Below are 25,103 nucleotides of genomic sequence, written 5' to 3'. Positions count from 1 at the left end.
ATGTGATATATCACACTAACAAACTGAAGAATAAAAGTCATGTGATCATCTCAATTGATGGGGGAAAACTTTTGATAAAATTCAACATTCATTTATGATAAAAACTCTTCATAAAGTAGGCAGAGAGGGGACATATTTCAATACAATAAAAGACATATGTGATAAATCTACAGCTAACATTATACTCAGCGTTGAAAAGCTAAAAGCATTTCCTCTAAGATCAGGAACAACTCAAGGATGTCCACTCTCACCACTCATATTGAACATAATTTTGGAAGTCCTAGACAACCTATGGTCTGGCAGAAGATATTTGCAAACAATGCCACCAAGAGATTAATTTCCAAAATGTACAAACAGCTCATATAGTTTAAATTTTAAAAATTTTTTAAAAATAGCAGAAGACCTAAATAGACATTTTTCCATACAAAACATACAGATGGCGAACAGGCACATGAAAAGATACTCAATATCGCTAATTATTTTTTAAAATGCAAATCAAAATTACAATGGGGTATCACCTCACAGTGGTCAGAATGGCCATCATCAAAAAATTTACAAGTAATAAATGCTAGAGAGGGTGGGGAGGAAAAGGAACCCTCCTATACTGTTGGTGGGATATGGAGGCTCCTTAAAAAACTAAATATAGAATTATCATATGATCCAGCAATCCCACTCCTGGGCATAAATCCAGAGAAAACTCTAATTTGAAAAGATACATGTACTTCAGCATTCACAGCAATAGGCAAGTCATGGAAGCTTCCAAAATGTCCATCAACAGAGGAACAGATAAAGAAGATGTGGTACATATATACAGTATATCCCATCATCTCATGGCAAATAGATGGGGAAAAAATGGTGACAGACTTTATTTTCTTGGGCTCCAAAAAAAAATCACTGCAGACGGTGACTGCAGCCATGAAATTAAAAGATGCTTGCTCCTCTGAAAAAAGCTGTAACTTATTTGCAGAGTTGTAAAAAATGATACAAATGAACTTACTTACAAAACAGAGATAGATTCACAGACATAAAAAGCAAACTTAAGGTTACCCATGGGAATAATAGGGTGCGGGGGAGGTGAGATAAATCAGGAATTTATGATTAACATATACACTACGAAACATAAACAGTAAATTCCTAGAGTATAGCACAGGAAACTATTCAATATCTTATAGTAACTATAATGGAAAAGAATCTGAAATATATATGTATGTATGTATGTATAATTGAATTACTTTGCTGTGCACTTCAGACTAACACAGCATTGTAAATTAACTACACCTCAATTTCTGAAAAAGCACGCCAAATACATAAATAACCTGAGTTCATTATACTCATTATAAAAAAAAAATGCCCCCATTCCCACTAAACAACACCCAACCCACTGAACCTTCAGAAGTTATTACATCAACTCCTTATGCTGAAAACTGGCTCAGATCAAGAAAGTAGTTTGGCTGACTCCTATTTCTAACCCAGACCTTTCCCCTGAAATTAATCCAATCCTTACAGTATCTGCCTATCTCTCCAACTATATGTTTAATAGGCATCTGAACACTATCATGCCCAAAAGAAACCTTCCAAACCTATTCCTCCCTCAGAAGCCTTGGAGTCCCTGAGATGGCTCTCTCTCGTATCTATACCCAACCTGTCAAGAAAATCCCAAATCCAATCACTTTTATCATCTCCACAACTAGCCCTCCAGGTCCGGCCATCTTTTTTCTGTCCTTTACTCTGCCTACTTTATTCCATTCTCTGCAAATCAGCTAGACAGATCCTTTCAATCTGTGATTCTGATGATGTCAGTCTAGTGCTCAAAAACTCATGACGTCTACCTACATCTGAAATAAAATACTACAATATCTTTATAATCTGGATCCTGGATACCTTTCTGATTTCCTCCACACTTCTGCTTATCATTACCAGGCCCTAATCAAACTGGTTTCCTTGCTTCATCTCAAAGATGTCAATCACACTTTTACCTCAGGCTCTCTACATCTTTTATTCCCTCAGCTAGAAAGCTCAACTCATAGATTCACACATGGCTCACTCTCACTGAGGTCTCTGCCTACACGTCACTTTTCAAAGAGGTCTTCCCTGATCACCCTATCAACTGTAGCACCCCAGAGCCCACGGTCACGCACCATCTCCTTCCCTTGCTTTCTTTAACAGGTACAGCCACCTGCCTCTCAATCACATGTATCTACTGGTTTACACTGTCTATTGCTATATAAGAGCACAACATCTATCTGTTTTGTGTAGAACAGTGCCTAGCACATATGCTGTGCTGTCTTTAGTCACTCAATCGTCTGACTCTTTGCGACCCCTTGACTGTAGCCTGCCAGGCTCCTCTGTCCCTGGGGATTCTCTAGGCAAGAATACTAGAGTGGGTTGCCATGCCGGCCTCCAGGGGATCTTCCCAACTCAGGTATCGAACTCAGGTCTCCCGCATTGCAGGCAGATTCCTTACCATCTGAAACACCAGGGAAGCCTAATACGTAGCTGGTGTCAATAAATATTCATTAAATAAATTAATAAATCTGAAATTGACACAGATGTTTAAAGTGTCAAGGTTTTGTCACATATAGAACATAAGGCCACTCTATAAATCTTTTATTACAGGGGCTTCCTAGGTGGCTCAGTGGTAAAGAACCAGCCTGCCAATGCAGGAGACAAGCGTTCAATCCCTGGGTGGGGAGATCCCCTGGAGAAGGAAATGGCAACCCACTCCAGTACTCTTGCCTGGGAAATCCCATGAACAGAGGAGCCTGCAGGCTACAGTCCATGGGGTCGTAAGAGGTGGACACGAACTTAGCAACTAAACAGACCTCCCTGGTGGCTCGGATGGTAAAGTATCTGCCTGTAATGCAGGAGACCTGGGTTCGACCCCTGGGTTGGGAAGATTCCCCTGGAGAAGGAAACGGCAACCCACTCCAGTATTCTTGCCTGGGGAATTCCATGGACAGAGGAGCCTGGAGGGCTACAGTCTGTGGGGTCGCAAAGAATCGGACACGACTGAGCAACTAACACACTAGCAACTCAACATCAACAGAGACTCTATAATCAATATTAATAAAGTTTCTCTATAATTTCTGTGAAAGTTAAATAGTTATCTTCTTTCATCTCTTGCTTTTCTGGACTGAAGATCCCCATATCTTTAAATCAGATTGCTATGGCAGCGTTACCCTCCCAAACCTTCTTTAATTCCGAGAATCTCACTTGGTTCACTAGGAAGTGACTCACTGACAATTATGCCACCATCAATGGGAATGTTAACAGGCACGATCCCCTCACATCTGACTTCAGAAATTCCTCACAACTTAGCACAAGACTTTGAATTTAAGCAACTGCCATATCCTGTACCAATGACACTTAATCGCAGAAAAAAATTTGCAAGTGGCCATGAAGCAGAGCTTACATTTGATCCTTTCCTTTAAAATCTTTGATCTGAGTTTTAAACACCGATGGGGCAGATAAAGCAATGCCAGACAACCAAACAAGGAAAGAGGGAGGGAAGGGAACAGCATTTGCTCTTCAAACATTATCTGAGCACCCTGACATACTGGGAGGAACGTGGAAGAAGAGTTGCTATTTGCAGCTGGCCCAGAAAAAGCAAGCACCCTGAGAATACTGGGTGCAATCTTACCTCAAGGTTGAGTCTATGAGGAATAACAGGGGAAGAGTATTCCAAAAACTATTCCTAGCCTTAAAAAAAAAAAAAGTGAGGGATGTAAGGACAATTTCCCCTAAGTTTGTGGGTGTGGATGAAATAGTTGGGATCATTCTCGTGAAGGTTTCAGGTCCACCTTGCTGCTGCTGCTAAGTCACGTCAGTCGTGTCCGACTCTGTGTGACCCCATAGACGGCAGCCCACCACGCTCCCCCGTCCACCTTAAGTTGGTCAAATAATCAGTCTTAGGAACTAAGAGTACTGCAAAGGGCATCAGAACTTCTAAGCAAAGATGTATGTATGCAAAGTTCTCATTCAAGGCTCCATTTTTAATATTCTTCTCTAAATACAAAGCTCCATAGCAGAGCAGACTGGGCACAAACCAAAAAAGGATTGGGTCCAAAGTCTAATTCTACCACTAGATATACTACTTCAAGAAAATTATTCTGGACTTCCCTGGCAGCTCAGTGATAAAGAACCCATCTGCCAATACAAGGGACAAGGGTTCGATCCCTGGTCTGGGAAGAGTTAACATGCCTCAGAGCAACGAAGTCTGCGTGCCACAACTATTGAGCCCGTCCTCTCGGGCCCCCAGGTCTCAACCACCAAGCCTGTGCACCGCAACCATACGCGTGTGTGCCCTAGAGCCCAGGCTCCACAACAAGAGAAGCCAGCGCAGCAGAAGCCCACGCACCGGAGCTAGAGAGCGGCCCACACAAACAACAAAAGAGCCGGCGAGACCAGAAATAGACAAAAAAAAAGCAAGCCCTATGAAAAACCAGAATTCAAAAAAAAACTGTTTAAACTTCATGATTCTGCACCTAAGTTTGTGCGAATGAGCATTAAGTACCTATTTTAAGGACTTGTTGTAAGGATTAAACAAGAAAAAGGGTGGAAATTATTAGCACCGGATCTGGAACCTTCTTTACTTTTTTCATCCTTTAGCCATCTTTGATAAAAACATCAGCAGAAAGCTCCGATCCCACAAAATATTTTTGCTTTAAAAGTTCTTCAAGGGACTTTCCGGTGGTTAAGACTCTGTTTCATATGCAGGTGCATGGGTTCGATCCCTGGTTGGGAAAGGTCCCACGGGACACATGGTGTGCCCCCCACCAAAGGTCTTCAACTAATAAGACTGCCCTTCCCCAGGTTTCCTTGCCTCTCTGCAAAGACCCCTGTCTCCCAGCAGGCGCAATCTGGAGTCCGCCAGGACAATCCCATTGTACCCTTTATCCTGTGCCTTGGACCTCCACCAGCAGCCCCAGTTCATGCTTCATCACCCACACCGAATCCCCAAAGGGGCTCAGCACTTCCGTATTCTGTCACCTCCCATCTCCCAGAAACCCCCCAACTGCGCCCTCTAGAACTCATAGCCTGTGATGAGCACAAGCTCACCCTCAGTTGGAAAGGGAATCTCTTCCAGAGGAATCCTGTAAACACCCCTTCACCCATTCACTGGAACCAAAACCTGGTGTTTCCCCAGGTCCATGCCTCCGAGGCAGCGAGGAGCTTCCCTCTGCAGGCCTGGGTTGCACCCTGTTTATAAGTAGGGGAGGTGTACTTCTCTCTCCCACCATCCCCCAAGCCTTCCTTCCAAACCCCCGTTTTAAATACATCATCTGACTAGTGCACAGCACCTCTCCTTGTTTCTATCACCTAATAACCCCAGACTCGCACCCCCTCCCCACCATGTTTTAACTCCTGCATCCCTGATATGCTTGGCAACCTACTCCTACCTCAATTCTCAATATTCTCAATAATTTCAAACACCCAGGCCTCCCAATTTGTTGAACTTGCCTCTTCCGACGATCTTTTCTTCACTTACTCTCAGTCACTCAGTCCCATGGTCAGACTCCAGACTTCTGCCAGGACCAATAACTGCAACACCTCCTTATTCTCAATTTCATGCATCTCACATTTTGGCCACTATCTTCCAGTTTTCCTGGTCACTCTCTCCTATATCACAACTTCAACAATTGTCAACCACACTGAAATCAACAATTCATTAAACCTACCCCCTTTTCTCACTGCTTCCTACTCCGTGTCCTTTGCCCCTTTATCCAGATTAAATCCATAGTTGAACATTATAATTACTCCCCTACATGCCCCTCACCTCCCTGCTGTTATCTCCTACTCTGAGTTATTCAATGGCCAAGCCTGCAACCCTGGTTATAGCCAACACCTCTGGCTCCCTGTCTGCCTCTGTGCCACCGAACTCAGAAGCCAGAAAACAAACAGCCACACTAGGTGGTCTCACTGTGAATTTCAAGACCACAAGCCCATGGGTGGATCCTCAAGTGCGTCCAGTGCAGCAGTCATGCGACATTTCCTTACACATTCAGTTCTTAATAAATAGTTACTATTAATATATTCTCCTCTCTCCTCAAACTGTCAATACTTCACCTGCATCCTTCTTCTTACCTACCTCCCAGAGAAAAACCAAGATCAGGAGGAAATTTCCCCGAAATCCCACCACATCTACACAACACATCTGCCCCATTGTGATACCTTACCTTCCACTTTTCTAGCTCAGCACTTTTCACACTTTCAAGTCTCAGGAGCCCTTTGCGTGCTTAGGAATTACTGAGGATTCCAAAGGGCTTTTATTTTTCTGTACCTATCATATCTTGTACCTATCATATTTACTGTGTGAGAAATTAAAACTGATACATTTTAAAAATGTTAATTCATTGCAAAGTGAATAAACCTATTACATGGTAATAGAAATCACATTTATATGAAAAATAAATAAAACACAAAACATAGTGAGAAAAAAGTAGTATTATGTCTTTGCAAATCTCTTAAATATCAGATTTCACGGAAGACAGCTGCATTCAAAATGCTGTAATATGTTGTTTAGGTTGAAGGATATGAAGGACTTCAGCTTTATACAGATTCATAGTTAGCAAAGGAAGGAGCATTTTAACAGCTTTTTTCAAATTATTTTAAAATTTTTCCAATGTTGTATTGGTCCCTGTGTACAAGTCAAATCAACCGTAATTATACATCCATCCCCCTCCTCCTCGAGCCTCCCTCCCCTCCCCTCACGCCCCCTGCAGGTCATCATAGAGCAGCAGACTGGGGTCCCTGTGTTAGTAACACCTGTGGATGTTCCGTGATACATCAAATCCCAACAAGGGCTACTTTCTTAAAGATTAGTTGCAATATGGAATCTGAAACTGTATCAATGACCTGTTCCCACTCTGTTACATTAAAATCCACGGGTCTGTCTGCACTTTGACTAGAAGTTTGACTCAGGATTTCCTAACACCATGTACTGGTTAACAGGGAAAAGATGTTTCCCTAAGCTACTGCAGATCTTCCAAACGTGGACACATTTCGTTACACGATGTTAAAACACCACATTATTATCATCACCACTAGCTACATCAGAAAAGGCTTTAAGTATCAGAAGGCTGTCAGGTGAAAATTTTCTCTCAAAAAGTTCTCCTTTGAAAACAAATGACTAGCTCAGCAAGCGCCTGAGTTGCTTCTCTTCTGACAAGTGTCACAGGCCAGTGCCCGGCAGTCTTGACACATGCTTCCCCCTCGGTCACTCGAATTTGTAAATGATACCTATTCAAAGGTGAGATTTCATAGAAAGTCAGTAACTTTACTTCTTCTTCAAAGGCATTCTGAAGCAAAATTGGCATCATCGTTACTACCTTATTGTGAACTATTGGTGTTGAACAAGACAATGACCGCCTGTACTGTTGGGTCTGGTGTTGCTGCTGAGTTGGTGCCAACCAGCAGTTCTATAAACTCGCTTTGAAAACCATCAGTTAAAGTACAACACACACAAAAAAGGCAGATAATGTCTTAGCATTTTTATGTCAACAGTTCGGACTTCATGGACTCCTTATAAAAGGCCTCAGAGACCCCCAAGGGGTCTACCGACCACACTCTGAGAACAGCTATCCTAAATGAACTTTCCATGTTATCCAAAGAGGCCACCGCCCTCTCAGAACGTACCAGAATTTCCCTTTTCTCTCTGACATTGTCAATACTCCACTCACTGTAGTCATTTCCATCAGCATGCATTATGCTGTTCTCTACCCACTTTAAAAAGACCCTCTCTTTCACCTACCTTCCCCCTCCAGCTATAGCCCCATTTCTCACCTTCCTGTGACAGCAAAACTCTGCAAAAGAGGGCCAGGCTTGGTAAGTAGAAGGGGGAAGAGGAGGAGGGCTAACCCTACATATGAATGAGGAGTGAAATCAGCACCTCATCTCTAATCAATCCTTTCTGGAATTAAGAAGAAAAACAACCCAGGCACCTGACACTCCTAAAGGCTTGCTAATATACCTGCGACATAATGCAAACCTTTTCAAGAATTCTTTCTAATTTACTCTGCGCAGACAGCGTCTAGCCACCACATTGCACGCACCACCCACCCCCATGACTTCAGACATCAAATATTAACACAAAGTGAGTAGTGCAAAAAGAAAGGGGGTTAATCAGACACCTTGAGAGAAAGAAAAAATAACACAGATTCAACGAGAGCTGCTAATGAGGCTTTTTGTTTTGGTGGATTAATTTGGGAGTCTGATGACTAAGAAGAAAATTTAAGCTTCTCAGGTGACTGCTGTTGATTATTACCTTTTTTTTTCCTTAATTAAAGAGATGCCTTTGCTTAATTCTACAGCTTATGAATTCCGGGTATTTATCTAAAATCTGTGTCCACCTGAGTAGTGCAGACAACTATCCTCATTAGTAAATGGAAAGACCTCCTCATATTGATTATGGATTCTATTTGACAGACGATGAACATTTCAGGCTGTGAACTGCTGTATGTTTAAATACATTACCCTAATACTCTTTAAGCATTGCCAATTGTCAACCTCATTAACTCTCAGCATGTGGCCAGGGCCTGGATTTCATCGCAACAGCCTCACAAAGTGAAAACAGGTATATAAAAATGATTTTATCATCAACAACATTATTATATCCTCCTTCACCTTGTGAAGTATTTAAAAGGCCTTTTCTCCCCCTTCTCAGAAGGATAAACAGTGAACGTGGGAGACACAGAGAACACACTTTATTAATATAGCCACGTTTTAAAACACAAGATTTCCTTTTTTATCTTTTCTCCTTTGACACCCTAATTCCTCATGCCTCAAAATGGGAATTGTCCCAGGACTGACCGACTATACTCTGAAGAAAAAAAGACTCATTTGTGGATGCCGACTATATTATCATTTTGTTTCAATAGAACAGGGGGCTAACAAGGTGTTACGCTGGACGCATCAGCTTGTCATGAGGAAATCAGGATTTCACTTTTTTGTATGATTCAAATTTTTCATAATTAAAATATCCGAGGAGGGGGAAAAAGGAAATCAAGATTTCTGACGCTGCTGCTTTCAAAAGAAAAAGCCAACTTTTGTTCTCTCATGGAGAATAAAGAGTCTCCACACCTGAGACAAAAAATACACAGTAAATTCATGCTTGATCCTAGCAAACCAGTTAGATACCAGTGCAGTCCAGTTCCCACCCCACACTGACGGGGTCAGACCTGTAATGGCCAACGGCATCCTGAGCCCAAGAGGCCAAGCAGCCCACACCTCCAGCTTCTTTGGGCAATGCTTAGTCTTCCCAAGCGATGCCAGGTAAATGCAATGGCATTTAAGTCCCGGGCCTCTCTAATGAGACTTCAGCTCACAAACCACATCTAGAAATATGTTTGCCAAGCTCGAAGGGACACAAACACTATTTTTCCCCTTGCTCTTAGGAGATAGCTAGGCGAACAATGTACTAGACTGCAGGTAAAAAAAGCTTCATTCCCATTTTAAACAAAAACATAACAGGGACAACCAACCCGAAAAGACACACCGAAAATGATCCAAACCCAACATCAAGGGGAAAACTCACACCGTCCAGTCAAGGTAAGAGGGCCTAAGTGGGAGGAGCTGAGACACCCAACCCCTCCCCTTCTCTCCTCAGAAAACCCTCAGCACCTAGAGACTCATTTGACAAAGAGCTTCCAGGCTTGTGCACCCTCAAGGAACCTCACAAACTGATTAAACTCATCACTAAATCTATTAAAACAAGGGAATGCAGAGAAATCTAAACACGACAGGCAGTTAGAAGGGAAAGTGAGGACTGGTGAAATCAAAGATGATTAATAGGGAGGATCGTGTTTAGCAGGCAGGTCATGCCAACCCCCCAATTCATGGGACCCTGTGATGGCTCGCCATTGGTCCTGTGACAAAGACCCCCAACCTTAATATCAAGTACAAGTTCCCACACAGTCTGGCGTGGCCCACCTCTCCCGCACCATGCCCTGCACTTGCCATGCTCTGGGCCTGCCAGCCTCAGCATTTCAGAATGTGACTTTGAAGCTGCTGTTCCCTCTGTCTACAACGTTGTCCTCTGTTCCCCTCTCCCAGCCTGGTAACCTTTCCAATTCCCATGGCTCAAGAATCCTTCCTGATCTCCCCATCGGCATGAAGCCCCCAGACTGTCTCCCACACCACGTCTCTGCAACATAACACCCATCACAACATCAATTCACATTTATTTGTGGTTCTCTGATGAACAGCTGTCTGTTCCACTAGATAAGAAGCACCCAGCAGGCAAGCACTCCTTTTCCCCTGACTCACCATGGCATCCTGCACACACAGAACAGCGCCAGGCACAGAGATGAGGGTCTCAAACAGCTACTAAATGACTGAGTGGACAGCCCTCCGCAACAGGCTCACGGTGTGGAAGGCTGGCCAAGCCTCAGGAATCATTAAATTAGTGTCAAGAGGGCTCCAGAAGAATAAGATCCCTTTGCCAGAAAGCCTTTAAGTCCATGCAGTGCACAGGTGTTTATCTTCCATGCTGAAGTCTCCCCAACCCTAAACATAGCTGAAGCCTGCAGGAAGGAGCCATGCCTTCCAGAAAACAGTCCACAGCAGCGGCCTCTGCCCTGCCTGGAAAACGTCTGGACCTATGAAAAGCTACTACTGAAAAAAAAAAGCTGTTAGCACTTCTCTGGTGGCTCAGTGGTAGAGAATCCGCCTGCCAATGCAGGAGACATGGGTTTGATCCCTGCTCCAGGAAGATGCCCCCATGCCACAGAGCAACCACATCCATGTGCCACAACTACCTAGTCTCAGTTCTAGAGCCTGAGAGCTGCAACTACCGAAGCCCATGAACCTACACAGCCTGTGCTCCGCAACAAGAGAAAACATCGCAACTAAAAGCCCATGCACTCTAACCAGAGAGCAGACCCCACTCTCTGCAACTAGAGAAGAGCCCACGCAGCAACAAAGATCCAGCACAGCCAAAAATAATTTTTTAAAAAACCTTTCCTCCTATATTAGGCTGATTAGTCTCTGTTTCCTGAAAATTCTTCACAACTAATTCTTTACAAGGCGTAAAAAATTCTTTATGCCTTGTAATTGGGAAAGGAGTACATCAAAGCTGTATATTGTCACAGCTTATTTATATTGTCTGCTTATTTAATTTACATGCAGAGTACGTCATGCAAAACGCCAAGCTGGATGACTCACAAGCTGGAATCAAGATTGCCAGGACAAATATCAACAACCTCAGACATGGAGATGATATCATTCTAATGGCAGAAAGCAAAGAGGAACCAAAGAGCCTCTTGATAAAAGTGAAAAGAGAGAGTGAAAAAGTTGGCTTAAAACTCAACATACAAAAAACGAAGATCATGGCATCCAGTCCCATCACTTCGTGGCAAATAGATGGGGAAACAATGGAAGCAGTGACAGACTTTCTTTTCTTGGGCTCCAAAATCACTGCAGATGGTGACTACAGCCATGAAATTAAAAGACACTTTCTCCTTGGAAGAAAAGCTATGACAAACCTAGACATTATTAAAAAGCAGAGACATTACTTTGCCGACAAAGGTCCATATAGTCAAAGCTATGGTTTTTTCAGTAGTCATGTAGCAATGTGAGAGTTGGACCATAAAGAAGGCTGAGCACCAAAGAACTGATGCTTTCAAACTGTGGTGCTGGAGAAGACTCGAGAGTCCCTTGGACTGCAAGGAAGTCAAACCAGTCAATAGTAAAGGAAATCCTGAATATTCATTGGAAGGACTGATGCTGAAGATCCAATACTTTGGCCACCTGATGTGGAGAGCTGACTCATTGGAAAAGACCCTGATGCTGGGAAAGACAGAAGGCAGGAGGAGAAGGGGACGACAGAAAATGAGATGGTTGGATAGCATCACAGACTCAATGGACATGAGTCTGAGCAAACTCACAGAGATGGTGAAGGACAGAGACGCCTGGCATGCTGCACTTCATCGAGCTGCAGAGAGTCGGACACAACTTAGCGACTGAACAACAACAGGCCTTCTAATTCCCCAAAGAAAATAGCTCTGGAAGGGGACTCATTTCCCAGGGCTGCTACACCAATGACCACAAAGGGGTGGCTTAGCACAGCAGGAATTTCTCCATCACAGTCCTGGAGACCAGATATCTGAAATCAAGGTGTCAGCAAAGCCAGTCTCCATCCAAAGGGAGGTTCCACAGGGAAGAACCACTCCTTGTCTCCCCCATCTCCTGGTGGCCCCAGATGGCCCCTGGCTATGGCCCTTCCACTGCGATCTCAGCCTCTGTGGTCACAATGCCACATGCCTCTGCAAGTGTTGTGTCACCTCGCTCTGCCTCTCATGTGGATGCTTGTGATGGCATTTAAAGCACAGGTAATCCAGGGTCATCTCCTCAACAGCCCCAATTTAGCCACATCTGCAAAGACACTTTTCCCAAAACATCACATTTCCAAACTCTGGGACTGCTATCTTCATATCTTCAGGGGGCCGTATGTCAGCTTCCAACAATGAGTAACCTAGGATTTGAACTAGATCTTCCATTTCCCAAGAGGGGGCAAAAATATTAGTAGAGTTACCTAAGTTGAGTCAACAAATTGATGTGACATGGAGGCCAGATACTGGACTAGACACTGGAGGTGGTAAAATGTGCAGAGCCTGGCGCTTGGACTCAAGAAACCACAGCTAGAGGACCAATAATTAACTAAAAAGGGGTGTTTCACGTTATCATGACATCTGGACCACCACAGCTGTCATTATTTTTAAATCCTAAAGTTGTACATCTATAAACAGCTTTCTAAATTTCAATAAAGTTATGCACTAATATTCCCTCAGGTCAGTCAAGCTAGGTCATCAGACCCCAAAAGAGTCAGGCTAGAGGAACGGCACCCCCTTCAGCGTTCCCGTGCTGTTCTGTGTGTGTGCTGCGCTCTGTGGGCCACCGTGGAGCTTCTGTCGTGTAATTTTTTCAAGGAATAGTACTTGATTTAGGAGGATGATGTGTGACTTGTGAACCTGACAAATGCTATGATTCTAAAGAAAGGGAAAGGAATGGGGAAAGCAGGCATTCACCACTTTACATTGAGAAGGGACCTATGATTAGATCTCTTTGTGAAGTAAATACTGTGGAGCTAGCTGTGTGCTGGGGGAGAAGGCAATGGCACCCACTCCAGTACTCTTGCCTGGAAAATCCCATGGACAGAGGAGGCTGGTGGGCTGCAGTCCATGGGGTCGCTAGGAGTTGAACACAACTGAGTGACTTCACTTTCACTTTTCACTTTCATGCATTGGAGAAGGAAGTGGCAACCCACTCCAGTGTTCTTGCCTGGAGAATCCCAGGGACAGGGGAGCCTGGTGGGCTGCTGTCTATGGGGTCGCACAGAGTCGGACACGACTGAAGTGACGTAGCAGCAGCAGCAGCAGCTGTGTGCTGGGGTTAGGGTTAGGGAAAATGGTGCGGGCACATGTGAATGGGCCTTGAACACTGGTCCTATGCTACGACCTCAATCAGCTTAAATACCAGACAAGTTCCTGTTCAGTTCAGTCCTTTTGGAAAGAACTGTAACAATACATATTACAGTGAGCTATAAAATATTCCTACCCTTAGACCCAGGAATCTCTCTATTAAATCTAAGGAAGTAATTAAACAGATACCACATTAATGGCAGAAAGCAAAGAGGAACTAAAAGAGCTTCTTGATAAAGGTGAAAGAGGAGAGTGAAAAAGCTGGCTTAAAACTCAACATTCAAAAAACGAAGATCACGGCATCTGGTACCATCAGCTTCATGGCAAATAGATGGGGAAAATATGGAAACAGTGTCAGATTTCATTTTCTTGGGCTCCATAATCAATGCAGATGGTGACTACAGCCACGAGATTAAAAGATGCCTGCTCCTTGGAAGAAAAGCTATGACAAACCTAGACGGTGTATTGAAAAGCAGAGATATCACTTTGCCAACAAAGGTCTGTATAGTCAAAGTTATGGTTTTTCCAGTAGTCACGTATGGATGTGAGAGTTGGACTATAAAGAAAGCTGAGCGCTGAAGAATTGATGCTTCTGAACTACTGTGTTGAAGAGTCCCTTGGATAGCAAGGCGATCACCAGTCAATCCTAAAGGAAATCAACCATGAATAGTCATTGGAAGGACTGGTGCTGAAGCTGAAGCTCCAATACTTTGGCAAACTAATGTGAAGAGACCATTCATTGGAAAAGACCCTGATGCTGTGAAAGATTGAGGGTAAGAGGAGAAGGGGGCGACAGAAGATGAGATGGTTGGATGGCATCACTGACTCAATGGACATGAGTTTGAGCAAACTCCAGGAGATAGCGAAGGACAGGGAGGCCTGGCGTGCTGCAGTTCATGAAGTAGCAAAGAGTCCAACATGACTTAGCGATTGAACAACAAATTAAACAGAAGGGGGAAATGCCACCTCCATGAATATATTCACTCTAGTAGTATCTATTATAGAAAAGGAGAAACTGAAATAACTCTGTAAGGGCATGATTTCATAAAGTATGGTCTATTAATCTAATAGAAAATGATGAAGCTATCTAAAACTGTTCATATGAACAGTATATAGAAATATGAAAACTGATAAAGGCAGAAAGATTATAAAAGAGAATTAAAAATGAATTCAAATTTTGAAAAATGTTGATGCAGTATAAGTCACAGAATATACTGAAAAATACAAAATACTGTGGCAAGCTGAGATGATTATGGGTGGTTGTTTTCCCTATTGAAACTGAACTAGTCACTGTTAACACTGAAAAGGAAGAAAGGAGAAGAAAAGAAAAAATTAGTCATAGGGTAAAGGATTGAGACTATCAAAGATTTTCCTTGTCACAGTAAAATGCTAACATTTAAGATAATACAAAATCAGAAAGAATGTGTCAAGTTAAAGAGAATTGTGAGATGATGAGAGAAAAGGCCGCTCTGAACCAGTGGGAAGGCCCAGGACTACAGCCAGACAGGCCTGGGTACCTTTAGGCAGCAAATTACTTGATCCCTTAGTTCTCATCTGGGAAACTAGGGAGAGAAAGCCAAGAATTTGTTATAAGCGCATGAGAAAATACATGTTATGTTACATTATATATGTAAAACATATGTTACATTGTTGGCATGTAATGAAATCAAGGTTATATTTTTTGAAGAGTATATGTAAAAAGAAATAGGAAAAGCCAGTGTGTTAATAGGAGTGGGATGAAAAGGAAGCCAAGTACATTAGCAGATACTACAGTCACATAAAATTAATGACTGTAAAAATATTTGTGTAACTAGGAATCAAAATGTTCCCCTAAAAAGATACAAACAGAAAAGAAGGGAAATTCCTGTAAGGTTAAATTTAAATAGGAACTATCATTATGAACTTTTGATTTTTTTTTTTGTTTGTTTTTAAGTATATTTCCCAGCTCTTTCCACTGAAATGTCAGGGAGGCAGGAACAGTCTAGGAGCACTGAGTTAGTGCCCAGCTTCATGTAACCAAGCACCAGTCCCAACCAGGAGGAACCTGGGCCTTTCTTTGAGAAAAGATCTCCTGGACAAGGGCAGGACAAATCCAAAGCCAGCCAGGTACACCTTTTTTACCAAAAGCAAGGAACACTCAAAGGCTGAGGGTACAGGAGCCAGCTTGAAGGGACTCACACTGACCACACTGGAACAATCTGAACAATCAGAGAATTTAGTAATAGATTCTAATACATTGAGTTCAATGTAAATAAATCCATGAGTTTACAGTGATACAAAAATTAACAGAGAAAGAAAAGGGCGTGGAGGGGTGAAAGTTTTTCCTTACCAAAGAATTCTAGACAATAAATGAGAAATAAAGAGTCAGAAAAACCACTGTTTTTTCAAACACCAATGTCATGCCTCATCCAGAAACGGGTCACCATGGATGTAATGCCTGATCCAGAAAAGCATCATTATGGATATAAGCCTGATCCAGAAAAGGGTCACCATGGATGTAATGCCTGGTCCACATAAGGGTTGCCATGGATGTAATGACTGATCCAGAAAAGCATCACTATGGATATAAGCCTGACCCAGAAAAGGGTCACCACACATGCCTAAACTACTGGGCGAAGGCTGCTGAGAAACAGGACATTCCCATGTTCTGAAAGCGCCTATTTCCTAATTACAAACCCAAAGTGGTTCTGTAGAATGGAAATATCAGGTGGACACCATCTGAACCAAGTGATCAAACTGAGTATCATCAATGCTGGACAAGATGGTAGCACCTAACCTGCACCCCAAAAGTGGTTCTGTAGAATGGAAATATCAGGTGGACACCATCTGAACCAAGTGATCAAACTGAGTATCATCATTGCTGGACAAGATGGTAGCACCTAACCTGCACCCCAAAATTGATCATGAATCCAAGTCATAAGGAAGCAACCAGACAAGTCCAGAATGAGGGACTTTCAACAAAATAACTGGGCCTGGGTTCGAAGTCATGATAGAATAAAAAACAAGGATGTGTTGTTCTTTCTCCTGTTGACTGCAAGATACAGTTCTATTTTATATATTTAAAAAAATGTATATATGTGTACACATAAATGCTAATTTTATTGCAGAAGTTTAGAGATGATAATGATAGCATTTAAGTTTGAGTCTGTTTTGGACAAATAAGCACTATGCTTTTCAAATGATTGGAAAATCAGGTTTATTTGCCTCTTTTTTTTTTAACGGTGGTTTGATTTTTTTAAGTAAAAAATCACTAAACTTGATCAGTGGTTAAAAAAAAAAAAAAGGCAAGGATCTGTCCTAGATTAGAAGATATACAGCAACTAAATGTAATACAGGAAACCTGATTAGATGCTGGATTTGAAAAACAAAAGGCTATAATAAAGCATTTGAGGTTGGGGAGAGGTGAGTGGAGAGTTCTGGCATATTTAAAATAGACTGGATATTAGATATTTCACATGATTGCTAATCTACTGGATATTAGATATTTCACATGATTGTTAATCTTCCTAAGTATGATAATGGTTAAGAAGAATGCTCGTATTCAAAGTTAAACACTGAAGCATCTTGATGTCTGCAATTTATAGTTAACTGGTCCAGCCAAAAGAGGAAATTACGTGTGTGATGTGTAAAGAGTATATGTGTGTTAAAACTAATTTTAAAAAGGCACACAGGTTTTAAAAATGTTATCAATCAATCCAGATGAAGGGTATCTATTAGACATTCACTGAATTCTTTCCATTTTCTATAGCTTATAAAATTTTTTATCAAGTAAGAAAAAAAAATTGATCTTAAACATTGAGACAGCTAATTCATACTGCATGTGAACTTGGTCACATTTCTTCTGCACCTTATAAGCACAGAAGATGTGGAAGCAATCCAATCTGCAGCCCCCCTACCCCCGCCCACCACCAATATGTTTGCTAGAATAAAGCTAAGTTCTGTGCAGCCGTTTAGCCTGAATGGGCTAGTGTGAAATATACCTCCACCTCTCTCCCTGTACCTCCACAGATAGGCCCTGTGAGGGAAGAAACGCCTGCTCCTAAATGATATTTTCCTCCAAAGCAAAGAATCCCACCTTGGGAGGGATTACACAGGTTGTGGAAAACACACATAGCCACCATTGGAACAGAGAAGGTATAATCTAGCAATCTGCCAGCATATGACAGGAAGTATAATTGCCAATTTCCTCCCCACTTGCTTCCCATCTGCAAGACTTTCACTTTAGCGGGAGCTGCCTTCATGCACGATGGAACTACAGATGTATAAGCAAGTAAGGAGAAGTACGGGTAAAACTGAGAGCATTCACAGTACATCAGGGAGTTTTCTTTGGTTGTACCTCAAACCCATGCATATGAAAAAACAGACACAGGACCAAAAGAGAAAGTTCAGAACAGAAGAACACCCCAGAAAGGCCGGTATCTAATCTATCAGAAGGGAGTGCTGGCAAGTGGCGAGGGCAGACAGCTGGGTTCACTACAGTTTACACAGAAAAGGCTAGTTCTGACGGATTATATTTGGTTATTAGGGAATATTGGGGCTCATATTACCAATATTTTGGAGCCCAAAATTCTGCACTTATGGTAAAAATCAACTGCATTCTTATACAACTTAAGGATGACTCACTTTTTAAAAATGTAAACAGAAAATATTGGTAAAAGGAAAAAAAAAAAAAACCAAAGGCATTTTTGCAAAGTGTCCTATTTAATTTTAGGTGGTTCCATGTTTCTCTTCCCACTTGGGCAGAATGCCTTTCTTGGGGATTTGGAATCATTATTCTGTCTGTCAGATTTATAGCATTTAAACATATGGAACATTTAAAAGTTCCTTGAGCAGAAAGATTATAGAAAAGTTATGTTCAAAGACCTATGTTACAATTTTTACAGTTACCTTAAAACTTAAAATATACGACACACACTCAAGCACGTCTTCACACCACTCAACTACAATAGCTGTGAAATTATAATATATATATATATATATATTTATATATATAATTATATATATATATATAATTATATATAGTTGTTTAAACTATGTCAAGAAATCCAGATATAGAATCCCCAACTGGGATGAGAACACTGAAGGAACTGTTTAGGGCATCGTTTCTAAAATAATGCATTAATTGTAATAAGGAGAAAAAATGTAGGACATTGGCTTCCTAATCATTAAAGAGACAGAAAGCTGTTTCACACAAAACAAAAACTAAATGAGGTAATCAAAAACAAACATACCCATCTTTAGTCTGATCCACCACACCACTTAAAAGTTCCACAGTCTTTGGATTAGGCTGGCTTTCTCCAAAAATGTTCAAATATCGGGTGACGAAGTCATTGGGAGACATGAAAAATTCACCATTTTTTTCAATGCTTGCATACTGTTTAAAAAAAAGAAAATATATTTTATTCTTAAATGTATATAATCAGATCAATATGTGAAAAAACCTGAAAATATTCAATGGATAAAATATCTGATATGACAATATACTATTACAAGGACAATTATTTCCCATCATTCCAAGTAAAAAGCAAAAAGACATTGAGTTTGCCAAGTTTTATCTTTATACCAGAGGTTATCAGCCTGACTGCCCAGCTTACAAACACCAAAGTCCCCAAATAGGCCATCTCTGTCTGTTATAATACCTGCCTTTCTCGGGTGAACTTCTCTAGCTCTGCGCTGCCTGTTTTCATTTTTCCCCACAGGGGGCAGAAGTAGAAACTGGTATCTACTTGCGACAGGCCAGGGACGCTGCTAAATATCCCCAGTACACAGGCAGGATGCCCACCCCTACCCCCCACCCAATTAGAGTCATCCAGACCAAATGTCAATCATGCTGAGGGTGAGAAACCCGTGCTGACAGAAATTTGGAAAGACAAATTATATCTTGTTCTTTAGCAAAGACATACAGTTTTCTTTAAAAAAAAAAAAAGTATTATGAAATCATGAATGAAAACAACCTCATTCTTTTGCCCCTTTTCCCTGTTTCGAAAGCATCAATGATGGGGGGAAAAAAAGAATGACAAAGAGGAGAAACTGGAAAACAAACTGCAGCAAGGCTTCTGTAAGACTTCACGGAAGCCGGTACGAAACACCGCTATGAATGTGTAGAAAGTGTGGGGCACTGTGTTAGGTTTTTACATGCAATATCCCATTAGTCTTACGCAACCGCTCTACAAAGTAGGCGTTCCCATTCACATTTTAGAGATGCAGTGGCTAAATCTTGAATGGTAAACTAATTCACCCACATAGGCAGGGGTAGAAACAATATTGAAATCCAAGTACATCTGACTTCAACATCTTCATTCTGCTTTTGCTCCAGAGCTCTTAAAAATTACATCTTTTTTTTTTTTAACTTGAGCCAAAGAAGAAATCGGGCCCCTATTTTAAAAAAGACCATAACCATTGAGAAGGCTACGCGCCAAAGAATTGATGCTTTTGAACTGTGGTGTTGGAGAAGACTCTTGAGAGTCCCTTGGACTGCAAGGAGATCCAACCAGTCGGTCTTAAATAAAATCAGTTCTGAATATTCATTGGAAGGACCGATGCTGAAGCTCCAATACTTTGGCCACCTGATGTGAAGAGCTGACTCATTAGAAAAGACCCTGATGCTGGAAAAGATTGAGGGCAGGAGAAGGGGATAACAGAGGTGAGATGGTTGGATGGCATCACGGACTCAATGGACATGAGTTTGAGCAAGTTCCGAGAGATGGTAAAGGACAGGGAAGCCAGGCGTGCTGCAGTCCATGGAGTCACAAAGAGTTGGACATGACTGAGCGCCTGAACAACAAAATTTAAAAAATACAATGTGTGTCCTTTATACCTTTACTATGTATGTTTGGATCATCCTTCTGTGTTAAGTCGTTACAGTGAATAAAGGAAGAGCTATAAGTTCCTTTCCACCTGAAAATGGGGACAAAGGGTATCATGAAAGAGGAAAATGTGCATTTATTTCAGTTCCATCTTCTCAAAATGCCTAACGTAGTAAGTCCTAAAGAGATACTGATTGGTGAATAAACAATGAGAGAGTTCCAGGAAAAAGAATAAAAAAGAAACACTTCTATGGTTAGTGTCCTCTCCATTCCAGAAGAGAAAGAGTGAGTAAGAATCAGGTGGTGTGCGCTGCTTTTTCACAGCCTTCCCCCCATTCACAAACATGGAACCTGCACATCACTGTTCTGTAGAGGTGGGGGGCTGTGAGAATGCTGAGGAACAACTTGGGGGTCACACAGATGCTTACAGACCAGGAGAGGGCCTCTTGATCTTTGGGATCAGTGTTTTGTGGTGGGGAGATGAGGACCTCAAGCTACAAGAACAGGGCTAGCTGGGTGACAGAAGCCACCGTGATGGGAGAGCACGGGGAACGGGGGTGCAGTGACAGTCAAACCCAATTAAAACTGCTTTTGCAAGTCACTTGTGGGCTTCCTGGAGATGCAGACATAGAGAACCCCATGAAGAGACATAGAGAACCCCATGAACAGCATAGAGAACCCCATGAACAGTAGAGAGAACAGACTTCTGGACAAAGAAGGGGACGGGCAGGGTGGAATGAACTGAGAGAGTAGAATTGCGACATATACAATACCATATGCAAACTTAGATGGCCAGTGGAAATGTGCTGTATGATGCAGGGAGCTCAAATCTGGTGCTCTGTGACAACCAAAAGGGCAGAAAGGGAGGGGATGGGGTGGAAGGGAGGTTCAAGAGGGAGGGGACACGTGTATACCTATGGCTGACTCATGTTGATGTATGGTAGAAACCAATAAAATACTGTGAAGCAATTATCTTCCAATTAAAAACAAACACATTACAAAAAAAGAATCTGCCTGCCTAACCCTAACCCTAATTGGGTTCAATCCCTGCTTCAGGAAGAGCCCACCCGATGCGGGCAACTAAGCCTATGCGCCACAGCTACGGAGCCAGCACTGCAGAGCCCACAGGCCCAACTGCTGGGCCCAGAAGCATCAAGTACTGAAGCTCACACAGCCACAGCCTGCGCTCCACAACAACAGAGGCCATCAGAGGAGAAGCCCGTGCGCCGCAACCAGAGAGAAGCTTCTGCTCGCTGCGAGGAAGACCCAGCACATCCATAAATGAATGACTAAATCTTAAAAAAAAAAAAAAAAAAAAGTCACTTGTTCTTTCTACACAAAGCAGGATCGGCTCCTGAGTAGACAGATACTCAGCCACAGGCTTTGGGATCTCTCAGGTCTGGGGTGCAAGCAGCTCTGCTTCTGCCTCTAGAGGACCTCAGGTAAGTAGCTAAAGCTTTCTGGGACCCTGGCTCCTCTCCTGTAAAATGGGGACAAGGACACTGCCTGCTCTTAAGGTGACACTAGAAATAAACGAACAGTCATGAAATACACTGGGCACAATGCCATACACACAATAGGCATCTTATAAATGTGTTAAATAAAAACCAATAATCTAGCACATTGCTGTTCAGTTCAGTCGCTCAGTTGTGTCCGACTCTTTGCAACCCCATGAACTGCAGCACGCCAGGCCGCCCTGTCCATCACCAACTCCCAGAGTCCCCCCAGACCCATGTCCATCAAGTCGGTGATGCCATCCAACCATCTCATCCTCTGTTGTCCCCTTCTCCTCCTGCCCTCAATCTTTCCCAGCATCAGGGTCTTATCAAATGAGTCAGCTCTTCACATCAGGTGGCCAAAATATTGGAGTTTCAGCTTCAACATCAGTCCTTCCAGTGAACACCCAGGACTAATCTCCTTTAGGATGGACTGGCTGAATCTCCTTGCAGTCCAAGGGACTCTCAAGAGTCTTCTCCAACACCACAGTTCAAAAGCATCAATTCTTCAGCACTCAGCTTTCTTTACAGTCCAACTCTCACATCCATACATAACTACTGGAAAAACCGTAGTCTTGACTACACGGACCTTTGTTGGCAAAGTAATGTCTCTGCTTTTTAACATGCTGTCTAGGTTGGTCATAACTTTCCTTCCAAGGAGTAAGCAACTGAACTGAACTGAAATGTGCTAGATTATTGGTTTTAACGATTTTTTGCACAGTACAAAAGAAAAGCTCAAAGATGGCCCAATAATCATACTATTCTTTAGTTAGTATTGAATTTGGCTTTTTGCAAACGTGGAAGAATTATAATTTATTTTCCTAACTGAGGCAAAACAGGACTGAAATATAAAGGAAATGTCATGGTTAATTACAGCAATCCTATGATTTAGAATTATACCTATGTTTGCTTATAGTAGTGAATAATTCATTTATTTAAAAACACAATTTAACTCTCCTCTCACCAGTAGACATTATTATTACTGGATTATCTCCAATTTTTCTTATTTTTTTTAAAGCTAAAGTAACCAGCTTTGCATATAACAACTGTCTAAATTCCTGGCAATTTTCAAAGGCTAGACTCCCAGAGGAGAAATTGTTGAGTCAAAGGAGAGGATCTTTAAGGCTCTTGATACTTATTATCACACTGTTCTCCAGAAAGGACTGTACCAATTATACTCCCAACCAACAGCATGAGAACATGCCCTTTCCCCCTTTGTCTATCATATTTGCTGCAAACAGTTTGATATTTTTATATAATTGAGTCTGTCGATTTTTATCTGCTTTACAATTTCTTCCATTACTTCTAAGTTTAGAAACTATTATAATTCTTCATCACAAGACAACATATTCACCCACATTATCTCTTAGCCTGTTTTGAACAGGTTTAGCTTCTCCCTTTAAGTTTCAATACATTATTGGTACTTTGTTTTTAAGGTGGTTTGAGGTAAGGATCCTCCAACTTGAGTCTCTTCCACTTACTCTCTTGGTTGTCTCTCAGAAGGGACGATCCCCTGGAGAAGGGAATGGCAACCCACTCCAGTACTCTTGCCTGGAGAATCCCACTGATAGAGGAGCCTGGAAGGATACGGTCCATGGGGCCATGAAGAGCCAGACACGACTGAGCGACCAAACAACTCTTGGCTGTCCTAGGACCCCACACATCAAATCATTCTCCCTTCCCTCACCTTTAGGATGCCATAAAGGATGCCATAGACTAAATTATCATATGGTTGGGACTTCCCTGGTGGTCCAGTGGTTAAGAATCCACCTTGCAATGCAAGAGATGTAGGCTCGATCCCTGGTAGGGGAACTAAGATCCCACATGTCGCACAGCAACTAAGCCAACATGTCTCAACTAGAGAGCCTGTGCACCACAGCAAATGACATCCCGCACGACGCAACCAAGGTTTGGTGTTGGGCAACTAAGACCCTACGCAGGCAAATACACAAATACTTCCAAAAATTAGCATATGGTCACAAGAGAAAGGCTTGGCAAGGAAGTCCATCTCCTCCACAGTTCTGATCAGTGGGCAATGCCTTCCTAAGTGAAGATGTACTCAGACCCAACTCCATGGGAGGAATGCCAGGATGAGCTGACAGCTCCCGTCATCACCGCAGCAGGCAATGTTTCAGGACTAACCTTGGCAATTGACCCATCTATTCTTGCAAGATTACGGGCACCTTAATTGCCGTAACTAGAGGGAGAGCTCTGCCAGGACAGAATTTTTCTTCCCCTTTCTCACTGGTGTGTATCCTCGAGCTCTAGACTGTTACCTGGTAGACAGGCAACATCTTCAATAAACATCTGACAAATGAATGTGGAGTAAAAAAGACATTGCACTACTGGACTCCCCGGTGGCACAGAATCCGCTGCCAATGCAGGGTTCGACTCCTGACCTGGGAAGATCCCACGTGCCCCGGAAGCACTAAGCCACACGCCATAACTACTGGACCAGCGCTTCAGAGCCCTAGAGCCGCAACTAGTGAGCCCCTGTGCCGCACCTACTCAAGTCCAGGCGCCTAGGGCCCAGGCTCCGCAACAAGGGAAGCCGCTGCAGTGAGAAGCCTGAGGGCCGCAACGAAGAGGAGTCCCCGCGCGCCTCAACCGGAGAAAGCTCTGGCAAAGCAACGGAGACCCAGTGCAGCCAAAAATAAATAAATGAATGGATACACAAAATAAGAACACATTTCATTACTTTTTTTCTTACAAGCCTTCTTACAAGACTAATCACTCTCTTAGCTTTCCCCAAATGATCTTTAGAATCATTATCAAGCTCCCAACCCCTAAAAGAAAAATTTCCACTGGAAAGGCAAAATAAAACTACAATGCAATAATACCACTACTCATACACAAGATAATTAAAAAGAAAAAAACCAATGTTGGCAAAATATGGAGCAAAGCAACTGGCAAACCGCTTCAGAAAACTGCTTGGCAATGTCTACTGTAAATGAACATACATGTAAGGACAGACCCAGCAATTTTATACCAGTGGGATTTTTCCCTTCCCATAATTTATTATTTCTCATTGGAACTTTTACTTTTTCACTTACAGATGACCCTTTAACACTTTTAGTAAGGTCAGTTTAGTATATTGATGAACTCAGTTTCTGCCTGTCTGACCTCTTTGCTTGTCCTTCAATTCTGAATGATAATCTTGCTAGACAGAGTACCCTGGGTGTAGGATTTTCCCTGTTAGCACTTTAAAAGTATCATGCCATTCTCTTCTGGCCTGCAAAGTTTCTGCAGAAAAATCAACGGATAACCTTATGGCGGTTCCCTTGGATGTGACTTTGTTTTTTTCTTGCTGAAATTTAATTTTTTTTATTTTTTTCTATTTTAATTATGATGTATCTCGGCATGGGTCTCTTTGGGTTCACCTTGTT

The 25,103-nt window shown here is 42.3% G+C and overlaps 1 protein-coding gene across 3 annotated transcripts in view; it reads right to left on the bottom strand.

Annotated features, from left to right (window-relative positions):
• Window positions 1–25,103, bottom strand: part of SLC25A13 (solute carrier family 25 member 13) — a 231,183-nt gene that overhangs the window by 167,063 nt on the left and 39,017 nt on the right. For all 3 annotated transcript variants that reach the window (XM_027540106.1, XM_027540105.1, XM_027540108.1), the window contains exon 3: window positions 18,647–18,789. In XM_027540106.1, the coding sequence (XP_027395907.1) occupies window positions 18,647–18,789 (143 nt within the window). The remainder of the gene's footprint in view (window positions 1–18,646; window positions 18,790–25,103) is intronic.

Source organism: Bos indicus x Bos taurus, chromosome 4 (genome assembly GCF_003369695.1).
Source record: "Bos indicus x Bos taurus breed Angus x Brahman F1 hybrid chromosome 4, Bos_hybrid_MaternalHap_v2.0, whole genome shotgun sequence".
Lineage (NCBI taxonomy): Eukaryota > Metazoa > Chordata > Mammalia > Artiodactyla > Bovidae > Bos > Bos indicus x Bos taurus.
This window is presented reverse-complemented; position numbering and strand designations above follow the sequence as displayed.